This window comes from Styela clava, chromosome 3, assembly GCF_964204865.1.
Source record: "Styela clava chromosome 3, kaStyClav1.hap1.2, whole genome shotgun sequence".
Taxonomy (NCBI): Eukaryota; Metazoa; Chordata; class Ascidiacea; order Stolidobranchia; family Styelidae; genus Styela; species Styela clava.
The window spans coordinates 1,339,099-1,351,474 of NC_135252.1; the positions used below are offsets into that span (position 1 = coordinate 1,339,099).

The window sequence follows — 12,376 nt, forward strand, 5'->3', positions numbered from 1 at the left end:
TTTCAGGTTTAGCATCTTTGAGATTCAGAATAAAAAAGGCAAACTATTATTAAACTATTTCAAATTCTCTGTTTCGTTTAGAAAAATCACATAAATTAAATTCATATATGAAAATTAGTAGAAATATTTTAATGTTGCGCTGACATTAGTTTGTAGGAATTAAAATGGTAAACACTAATGATTGAAAATCGGAACTTATTTCGGTGTCTTCATGAAAGGAAGTGTAAATTTGTATTTGATATTAGAAACCGAAAAAAAAATTGAACAAATTATAGTCATGCATGTAAATCGTTTATAAATATAATTATCTTAATTGAATAAATATGATAGGTTAAATGACGCGATGACAGAACAAAACCTCATACTTTATTATTGTTACTTTTTTATACGTTTTTTATAGAACGCCCTTGACATTTCAAGAAAAGATAAGATTAAGATGCTTTGATTATTTTTAAGCTTGCTTCTGAGATAATGGCAAGTGTGCAATTCCATGAAACCATTTCCTATGCAATTTCCATATCTACGCTTTTTATTGGCGGAAGACTTTCGAAAGGTGTCATTAGGTGGTTTTGAAAACATCATGCATTGGCGTGATACCATGAACTCACACGTGATTCCACTGCCAAAGAACAAGTTTTTTCTATAGATAATTATTTATAATCGCGAAATAGGATGGCCCGCATAGCGTATACTATCATCAAACAGGAACCACCAAATTAATATTATATGTAATACACATATGATGTTGCATTGTCATGGAAAATTCCATTCCGGTCTCGTGATTGCGACGATTGTACTTTCATATGAGTCATATACTTTGGAATTGAAAATGGTTCTAAGACATAGAGAATCCTCATATCACGACCTGGAATTTGTTTTATCAGTTAGGTTGTGAATATATTAATTATAGTTCACAGTGGATATAATTTAAGCTTGACCATACTTGGGCTTATCGAATGACGAGAATTTAAGAAGATTGCAAGAGATTCGGGGACGTTTCAACAGCAATTTATATATGTTTTCAAAACATTCTTTTACAAAATTATTTACCATAAATAATGAAAAACACTTTTTTTTTCTTTGAAAACGATTTATAACTTCCGACGCACACTTAGTGATTTATAATACAAATAAATCAAGATTTTCGATGTAATATTATCTTATTGTAACTCCTGACTTGAAAGATTTTGTCATACTTATTTCGCTTTTCCCCACACTGATCTGTTACACTCAAAGAATACGAACGAACTAGCTTAACTACACTTCAATTCCAAAAAATTATTAAAGCATTGATTCGATTGTTTAAGGTGTAAAGTAAATGTTATATAGTAAAATCTATTAGCGGCTTAACCAAGAATTAACTGACGAATTATTTGATCAAGTCATTACATCCACGGTTTGATGTCAGCTTAACATTGTCCGAATTATGATGAAACGCGTGTCTTCCGGTGTAAGTTCTTTATTTAATTAATGCATTACCAATTACATTTGATGTCAGGTGTGATATTGTGCGATTTCGCCACCAATGCCGGCCGAACTGTTCTGAAGATCAAATAGGTCTAAAAAGAGAACTATATTGAACACGATTAAAGTAAAATGCTTATTTGGTTTAATATGCAACATGAATGGAATTAGTGGGATCGCGGCAATCTTGCCCTTTCTCAATTCATTATATATTTTCTCTTTTAGACAAGAAATGAGCCTAAGCAAATATAGGCCTCGTATATCCGATAAAAAGCTGTTATATCTGTCAATTTGTATGAAAATTGCAAATTTACCTCTTTTCCATCATCTGAAAGACTGTGAAACGATATTTATAATATTCAATATTATTCAATATATTCGATATGAAGTTTGTAAATATATATTCTAATAAATTATATTGAGTTGTATGAATATAAAAAAGTTTCGGATTTAATTAATGATTTCAATTACAGTCAAATTAGGTTTATAAAATAATGTCAAAAACCACGCTTTCCGATTTTATCCATATATTTCGATTTCGCATATCTAGATTAAATTACCCAAAAATATCAGTTAGTTTCGACCATTTTCTAATAAATTTGAATATGTCAAGATAAAAATTCTTTTGACTCTCAGAAAGAAAATTGGTTACCACTTTTATGTATTTCTAAATGATATACACGTAGATGGTCATCAATCCCAGTAAATAAAATATTTCAACGCCTTCGTTCGGTGAACGGCTGCATCGTCGACGGCGATATTTATTAATTCCCAGAACCGAGAGTTCGTCGTTACAATTTCTAATGATAGAAGAGTGTAGAGAAATTTTGCCCCAATGAAAATTGCTTCAGCAAGCGACGACGTTAAAGGTCCGCGGCGTTTTTTCAGAAAAAAATGTTTTTATTTCGTGCGGACCTCATACACGAAACATTTGAATATACGTACTGTCACGATATCAACAGTATTGGTCACGAACAGCTATCGTATGAAGAATGAAATGCTTTTTATGTTCGTTTGGTTCACCGTTAAGAAACATCCGAGAAACATACTTTAAGACAGCCTTTTTTTTTGTCAATGAACAAGACTAATTTTGTACCAATATGCGGTTATTCCATTAAAGCGATTATTGGCGTTTCAATTTCAAAAAAGCGTTACGTAATAGTTTGACGATTAGTTACAGATCGCCACTCCAATTAGAATGTGGTCAATTGGATATCAATATATCAAAACGGACAAAACCTGGTGCATTTAATCAGAGAAGTTCAACTTGTCGTTATTGACAGCCTTCTAATAATAGTTTTTATATGAAGTGTTTTTCGTTACTTAGCTGTCCATTGCATCGAAAGTTGCGTTGATGTCACAATGCAGTACACCCATCCATAAATTAGCTATAAGGTTGATATATGTTATAGCAGAAAAAAATGAATTATATGAATAAAAAATTTACATACAATTTTTCAAAATTAGTATTCTACGCCTATAAATATAAACTAATGAAATGAATTTTCTTCGCGTTTATTCAAGGACATTCATTTCTCTAAAAGTGATAAATTACCTTATTGGAATGTGAAGTTTCTTCCCTGTTGTATCTTTGCATGATAGAAGCCAGTTTTGCATTAAATATGGATCATATGAACGCTAACTGCATACACGCACGCAATATTTTTCATAGTATTGAGAAATATAATAGATTAATATCAAATGTAATTAATCGCAGATGTTTCATTTAGCCTGCGCATGACCTCGCGACCAAATGAACGTCATCAACAACGTTTTTTAAACAGTTACGAAAGAGTAAATGTGAAAACGAATGGTAACGTAACCGTCGTGAATGAATGTTTTGACCATCAAAAAGTTCAATCTCTAAGAATCTTTTTTCTGGGCCTACAGATACTCCCTTATTATCAAGCATTTTTCTGCAAAAATTGAATGATCGATATACTGTAGACTCCAAATTACTGGTGTGAGGTAATTGAGTTATGTGTTTCATGATTACCATGTACGGATATACCCCACTCTGGGAAGTACTCCGCTTGAAAACAACTCATCCCAAATTTCAATCGGGTTCTTTTTTCACTTACTCCTCCTGGGTGATCCTTTTTAATGTATTTATTTCTTATGCTTCAGCGACTTTAAATTTTTAGAAGTGGCGGTTAATCACCAAGTAATTCGAAGGAAACGGATGGCGCAAATAATTTGTATAAATGCAAAAAAATCATGTGAAAAGTATGCTCTTAATGTCTAACGATGAAAATCATTAAGCTTGCATTCGTAGAATGGACTTGTATTTACTTATGGTGTCATCTTTTATAGAAAGTAAGAAATCGTAAAAAGGTCAACGTTGGATTAAAATGACACGTTTTCGGACTGCATGTGAGACACGCGTATAAAACCTTTGCACCGAAGGAAGATTTACTTATTTGTGATTGCTAACAACATTCGGTGGTAGTTAACCTCGAATTATAACGCGGGTGAGAGATGGAAAGAATGAATGAGTGATTAAGAAAACAGAAGGCAAATGTAATATCTTTGATTTCGCAACACTCGAGCTTATCTGGGAATTCATATTTAAGCGTAACGTTCGGATTCTATATTACATATAGACTACATGTTGTCTTGCCTTCTTAAATTCCTAAATATGCAAAAATCTATCTTGTGGTTTTTCTGCAGGAGCATATTTAGGTAACACCCACAATATTTTAAGAAGAAAAAATACAACATTATTATTAAATATTACTTGCTCATAGAAAGGCAGGAAATAGTGCGTGAATAGAACATGCTCTATAGCTTTATATAAAAATGATGGCAATATAATAGGTGGAATAAAAAAAGCAAAATATACCTTTCGCTGTGCCATTGTATTTTGGAATAGCGCGGTGCAGGGCAATTGAGAGTGCGGTTGTAGTTGCAGGTAGGGTTATTCAAAGAGTGCATTTACTATACGGGATGCTGACATTGGTAAAGAGAGTTCGGTTTTGAATAAGGCATTGCTTAAGTGAATAATATGGTAAGGTAAAGGCATTTCCAGCATTATAATGTGAATACGGGAAAGTATCTGTTAGGTTATCGTCAACTTAATCAAATTTTCTGAACTAGAATTTATCTAGTTTTGGGCTAGACTAATATTTTGTTTCGTTTGGTTGAAATATTTGTAATTATTCTATTGAAGATTTTGCCTTCCATGGATATGGATATGAAGCTCTCTTCCTTGTCGCGTTAAAGAGATGTGCGTTTTATTCGAATAAAAATTAAAAATGCTCAAAATAAGAAATACTAACAGTTGAAATGATGGCCAAGATGCGTAGCATAGTAGTTGGGACTTTTTATTAGAGATTCCGATCCTAAAACAATTCATCGAATTTGCGGTGTTCACCGTCCGGCAAGAGCGTATTGAATAGTCGAAACTATGTCAAGTTCGGAGTACATCAAATTTATCACTGTTTAATGGATGAAAGTGAAATATCGACATCCCATTTTGCTGCGCATAAATATGTGATCAATAGTAATTGCGACACATCTACTATGTTTGTGACAGGACTGGGCCTCTGCAAATAAATTTTATTGATGGCCATACAGGGACAAGGGTAGATAGATCTATGATATAGCATATCATAGATCTTCGTCTAGAAAACGAGTGAAGTGTAAAGATATCGTAATGCGAGTCCACGCCACAAAGACGTATTGCGTGCCGTCTTCTTTCCGCGTCCAAGTGTCAGATTTACGTGAAACTTGATAAAGTCTTGACAGGAAACTAATGTCTATTCGACTTGAACATTGCCGAACAGCAGAGTCAACCCTTAGGTGTGCTTCTGTCGACATAATCGTCTAATTTCGGTGTATATCAAACAAATCTAAATCGCAACATATTTTACATGGAAAGTATTAATAGTGTTGTTTTTGTTGTTAAAATATCATAGCGGTATATTGCTTTTACCCGTGGAATTTGTAGATTATTCTTCTGTGTTATTTGATTTTGATTGTCGTCAAAGGTAACTTAAGTCGCGGGCTCCTGTCGCGGTTTCAATGACATCCTTGTATAGCATGCAAAAACCCATTGTTTGCTATTGCCTATTCTAAGCCGGTAACTTATTACACAGTAAAACCGACTCCTGACGGGCGACTGTCAGCATTTTCCCGAGAACAGGATAACTGTATCCTGCCTTTGCTCGGTAAACACCATTGTGTTTGCGACAAGCTGTCTACCGTTAGGTAACGTCCCATATACTTGTTTACCTGTCCTGAATAGGTTTTTTTTGTTACATAAAAAGTACCAGAAATATAAATTACCGGGAACTTTCGGTTCAAACGGTTGGGATAATGCCGGTATCGATTCTCAAATTACTGATCTTAATTTATTATTTTTCAAAATGTAGCCCAAGATACGAGTTCATTTTTATAGTAGTTACTGATGATAAGCAAATTGAAGTTTATCTAACATTTGACATAAAAATCGGTGATGCGAGTACGTGTATGTGTTGATATATATTTTTTTAGTTTGACATGAAGTACAAAGCACAAAGCATAATATACATCAGTAAAACGTACTGTTACAAAATAAAATAAAAGCTTTTCCGTTGTGTTAAAACAGTATGATTCGACGGTAAATGCAACATTTGAAATCCCTTTCCAATGTCTTACATTATCAATAATAATATTCAATCTTTTCTTTGTAATTTAAACAGAACAAATACAGTTAGCGATTCCATACTACCACAACCACAAGATCCACGAGAAGACGGAAAGATTAATATGGTTAAAATATCAGAGGGAAAGCAGGAGGAAGTTATTGTATCTGAGGATGCTGCAGATACTCAAGTGGAGATCATGCAGTGTTCTTCGAAAAGAGAATTGGAAGAAGCCGACGTGATGGATACAACAGAAGGCTTGAATATGATGAAAACAAATGTGAGAGAATGTTCTACGAATGTGAGAGAAAAGACGAAAACGATAGAATTGATCAAGAAAGATAGTGAGAATGAAAGAGAAACGGAATACAACAAAGTAAATATTCACCAATATTTAATATTGATATTATACTATTTTTCTTCTTTATAGTCAAAACCTAAATAAGAAAACATGTATGAAGCAGTCTTTGGATGGAATTTTATACTAAAAAAATCATGGCATAGAAAATCCTTGAAATCCAATCCTTCAATAAATTTCTGTTTTCTGTTTTTCCTCCCAAATCCAACATAATAATTTGAATTTTGTTTGCACTGTTCCATCTAATAAGGTGCATGCTATCATTTTCTAATTCATATACCAGACAACAACTTATCTCACATGGATGTGGTGTATTGTCCGAATTGAAACAAAATTAAGAAAGTTCTCTTTTGTTATATTGCAGTATCAAAATATTTCATCTGCAAGCACTCAAGTTCCGGTTTTAAATTTCAATAAAACTTCTTCCGCTTTTACGGAAATGCGAGCTCCCTTAGCCAGAAGTGAGGATTCTTCCGACATTTCGACGTCGTCAACTTCATTGACGTCACCAAGAGACAGCACTCCAGATTCTGTAACGAGGAACTCTCCAGGAATGAATCGAGGTGAAACATAAAAGCATAAAACTATATTACATGTTGCTTGGGCTTACACAACTTTTCAATAGAATTTTCTAATCATATTCAAATTTTGCCTTAATTTCATGTTTGTATGGCGTTTGAGGATAGTTTGATAGATGATAACCGATGTTTCAATCAAAACTTAGCGGTTTTATCTAAATTCATAGAAGCACGTTATTCAACCATGCCTTTATGCCAATTTTTCCAGAAAACTCACTTAAGATAAGCTTAAGCCTCATTGGTTCCGATGCGAGACCACCGTGTCCACCCATATATTTGAGTACTACTCTCTTGTTTCCATGAATTGTGTTACTGTGAAAAAACCAGCATCAAGTTTGTACATGGTGTACATATATCTATAATAAATATATTTAAATCTAGCCTATTAATGGTAAATATGAAATGTTAAAGAAATTAGATTGTTCAAAAATAACTCAGCTATTCAAAAATACCTTTAGAAGATTCCACCACTGCAAATACACGATCCCGCAGCGGAAATGATTTCAATCGTGAATATTGCAATCAAGAAGTTTCTGAAGCCATTGTTCTACATGAACACCATCGGTAAGTTTGTGAGTTGAAAAAATGTTGATGTATAATTGGTGATCGTCAGATGTGTTTCTAGTCTTCTAACAATGGATTTTGAATCAACATGGTTTTCTAGGCGTTTTTACTAAGTAAATAATGACTAAATAACAAGCATACTAGTTTTTATATGAGTAATATTAATAATATTGTTTCTTTAAAATGAGAGGGTGGCTGGCAATTGTTTTACAAAAATATGTTTTTGTTCCTTACAGACATTGTTCTTCCAAAAACGGGCCAATGAACGCTTTACAACTACCTGCTATGAACCAAGCGGCGCTCCTCACGGCATCTGTGAATGGCCAGCCAGGAGCAGCCTTAGGTCTCTCGGAAATGTTCAAGTATCAACAAGCCTTGGCAGCAATGATAAATCGCGAATCTACGACATTGCACTCAGTAAGTATTTAAATCAGTTGAATATACTTTTGCCATAGAATACCACCATTTTTTAAGAAATTAAATGGTGACGTATTTGAAAATGTCTCGGAAACTGAGACCCGGCAACAATGGGGTGAAATTACAAACGATCCTTCGATATAGAAAAAAAAATTCTTAAGTCATTTCTCAGACGACGCACCTCTAACTTTCCAAATAGATGAACATCTTATCAATTTCATCCATAAGGCAGTTTTTATTCATTTCGTTCAAAATCCATCCATAAAATTTACTAGATTCATGCGTTTGATTAATACCATTAAATTTTGCACCTCGTTTGTAAATGGTTGTAGATTCTTTGAATTTTTTTGAAGAACGGATTTGTAATTTAAATATCTGCTTTGTTATTTTCGGAAATTCAAATATACTAATAACGTATGATTCTATTTATTCATTGACTAGATAGGATGTATCTAAACGCAAATCAATTTTAATAATCACAACACAATTTATTAATTATAAGCATGGGCAAGGTTCATCTTACACTGCTAAACGATGCGGTATCCAAAAAAAAAACGTGCAAAATATTTTTAATGTCCTTGCCATTACGTATAACTAAAATCAGCCTTTCCAATAATCAACTGATCCCTATTGATACATTGGAGTTCCAAACGCAGCCAGCACAGATTTGCCGAAGTACCTCATTTAAGGACTGAAATGTTTTCTTGTTTATAATATCATTTACAATTTCTCACTTAACAGAGAATACAAAATAGCCTCAGCCAAGAAGAATATCGCTCGAACGATCAAAGGTGAGTTAATTCATTATTACTCTCCTTCTTAATCTTTTTTATTCATCTTATATAATATAAGGAAGTGTATTACTACTCTATATTGTATTATTGATGTTAGGTTACTGAATAAAAAGGCAGACTCATTTTTGTAATGTCATTTTTATGAGCCAAATTTAAATCTACAAAAACTGAACGAAGTTCATTCAAGAAATCTCTGCAGTTGAATTGTATAATGTTTTCAGGTAGGTAGAGCAGAAATGAGGTCGTTTTTCGACGCCTTAAGTAGGGATGGCGGAATCGAGTCCGGATTCGATTACAGAATCGATTCTTCGCGGAATCGACTAGAATCGATTACGATGCACCGGAATCGATTCTCGAGTTTGAAATTTGGATTGCAAACAATGTGTAACGTTTTGTGGCAATTTCTTCATATATATATATATGTATAAACTGCTTCACTGCTATGTTGAGTTGCTACGACACCGCAAACTTCACTATATATAATATATATATTATAAATATCGCTAATAGGCTTTAACGTTTATTTATTTTAAAAATCTCTGTGGGTTCTGAGGGATTCGTTTTTTTTTGTGCGGTTTTGTCTCATGTGGCAAATTGGATACCCATACTACTTAGTTTCGGCCTTCTTGTCCGTCCAGAATTTGAACATCGCTGTCTTGCTTGATTTCATATGGTATTGCTTGGGTGGGTATATTTTTCGGTAATATGTCGAGGAATCGAGATTCGGAATCGAGAATCGGAATCGAAAATTTAGGAATCGGATAAGAATCGAATATTTGTAAGTACTCATACTTGGCATCCTTAGCCTTATGTGCGTCATCTCACCATTTCATGAATTTGACCTTGCCAATGGCTTCGTTTTAGTGTTGTTTCATTATCTTGTTAAATCAGTTCAAGTCCATTATCCAATAACTATTTTTGCATTTATATCTTATTCCATTGTGATAATATCACGCTAGGAAAGATAAAAACGCAGTTGCATTGATATACAATGATACGTAAAATTACAATCAGCCAGGAAGATAACCTTTGATCAGGTCAATCTTTTAGGTTGTTTTTGCTAATTTGATAATTTTGCAATGAGATGCGATACTCCATTGAAACATAACGTCTTAGATGATGCTATTTTCCGGATTCTGTCATGTTCTTCACAAGTACGACATCCTGTGTCATTATTACCAGAACATAAGGAAATTATGAAGTACGTCCTCCGTACTCAAAACAATTCTTGTTTTTTCGTAGTAAATACACGCAACCACAAGGATTATATTCTCTGTTTTACTGTGGTTGTCACTTATCATTCGTACATTCTAGATTTCACGTCAGTATTCAAGCATGTTCACACATGAATCGGAAACGTAGAACATTATAAATATGTATTTTACAAGTAAGGAATGTAGTTAGTGGATACCTTTACAACCTAAACTAAGAAAATGCAACAAAGGCATACTTCCATTTTGCCTTACGTAAAACCAATGTCCACTGATTTTTAATGAATTTGGTTATCTCACCTTTCACTAAATAGAGTACAATGTGGACAATAGAGCTAAATCGGGTGTGCATGCCACTTTGCCATTGATAGTTTACAAATTTACACATTGCTCGTTCGCGATAAAAGAGAAATGGCAATTACTATGCACTCCCGTGCATACGTATCATCATTTTTATTGCGTAAGTTATTGATTATGTGTGAGGTGTCGCATATAATATGAAGACATCTTCTATTTTTGAGCACTCGAACTTCTTATTCATATATGGAATGCGGGAAAGTACTTCATTTCGCAAATCAAGGAAATCATGTTTCATATTTGAAAGATAATATATTCAAGAACAAATAATGTTGTAGCCGTCTTAATTTAGTTAACGCATTAATTATGCGTTTTCCTGATATATAAATGAACATTATTTTAAATTCCAAGTCTAATGGACTGATTTTTAAAATAACTCACTTAATTGAATTAAAGGTATATTCAGTATGACATCAGCAAAAAATTATTTGGTAATATTAACATAAATTGCAATTTGCATTCCAAATAGCAGCCATGATACATTGTTTTATTTGTTTCATTTATTTTTGTTCCTCTGAAATTAATAATATCGCGTGAGTCACCTGTATCGGAATTCCACCATACATTAATCAAAAAAAATACGGTCAGAAAGTTTTGTTATTGTTATGGATAACTAACAACTCTCTTAAAATGGCGTCTCATTTCAAACATACACTAATGAGGATTCAAACTCGAATAACATTTGATTTATATGGTTATTGTGAATGATTTAAAAGTGCAATATAAATGAATATTCAACAATGCGATACTGCATGCAAATGAGAGGAATCGCTAATTGGCACCATGCCGTGACTTAGTTTCGCTGCCGTGTCATGACACCTTTGTTAGTCGCAGTCGATTAATCACACAACTTGGTAATTTATGGCCAGTGACGTTGTCCGCGGCTCGACGGGAGCATCATTCTAACTAACTCGGTCCGAAATTTTAGGGTCGGAAAGCATACTGCTCAAAATATAAAAAATACAACTCATATGCTATCTTAATTTTACCGCATGCTTGTTTATACCAGCTCAGCATTTTAACAACAAATGTAAAGGCTTTGTATTAAAACTCAACTTTCTGTGCCAAACTAAATCAACTAAAAATGCATACATTTAATGAGGTGGGACGTAATAAAGACAATGAAAAAAATGTTTATTAACAGTGCAACGGTGGATATGTCATTTGAAATATTCCAACGCCTGGCATCTTTTCTTGATCTTTTGAAATATACGTGAAATATCACAGTATGGTAATATTTTCTATTGGAACACTTTTCCAAATTCCAGACGACTTTAATTGACGAAGGTCTAGACTTATTGGTCGTCCTTGGAAAAAAATATGAAAAAGCATCAAGATAAGCTGTTATATACAACAAAAAATATTATTCAAATTATTTTTATTTTATATTTTATACGTCATTCTTGACCCTGGAAAGTTTCTATATTATTTTGTATCTTATTACTTCTAACAATGCTTGACAACGCACGATATTCTTATTAACTGCCCCCATTTTTAAATTTTCTTGAATAAGTCTTTTTTTCTTTACGTTAACGTTGGGCTCAAATATCATACAAATAACATACGGATTCTTTGTAAAGGGTGTACGAACTGTTTTCTTCGTATTTGCCCTTTACGAAGTTTAATTCCCTCCTTCGCTCCTCAGCTTGTTAATCCCGAATTCATATTTGCATTACTCTCGCATGCGTAACGTCTTCAAACGAGAGTCATTAACGCCGCTAAGCTGAGAATGGTCGGGCCAAAGCCGATTTATTTTCTTCACTTCTATTTATCGCTGTATTCTCTATCCGTGTTTAATGGCGAGGTCATTCACCGTAGTGAACAAAAAAACTTTCCCATAGCTAATTGTAACAATAATCTTCCTACTTCAGCAGAGAAATTTAGACGAATCGTTTCTGAGGGAATTAAGCGATAAGGTGGTGCGAACGAGTTTCCGTTCTTTGTTATAACAACTATGAACCTGAGTGTGATTTTATTCCCCAGGAGCGATTTGTATGTGATCCATCTT

At 33.5% G+C, this 12,376-nt stretch overlaps 1 protein-coding gene across 2 annotated transcripts in view; it reads left to right on the forward strand.

The window, feature by feature from the left end:
• The window catches only part of LOC120343354 (uncharacterized), a 49,587-nt gene that overhangs the window by 19,981 nt on the left and 17,230 nt on the right, over positions 1–12,376 (forward strand). For both annotated transcript variants that reach the window (XM_078110610.1, XM_078110611.1), the window contains 5 exons: positions 6,147–6,465; positions 6,812–7,010; positions 7,484–7,589; positions 7,826–8,006; positions 8,748–8,797. In XM_078110610.1, coding sequence (XP_077966736.1) covers positions 6,147–6,465; positions 6,812–7,010; positions 7,484–7,589; positions 7,826–8,006; positions 8,748–8,797 — 855 coding nt within the window. The remainder of the gene's footprint in view (positions 1–6,146; positions 6,466–6,811; positions 7,011–7,483; positions 7,590–7,825; positions 8,007–8,747; positions 8,798–12,376) is intronic.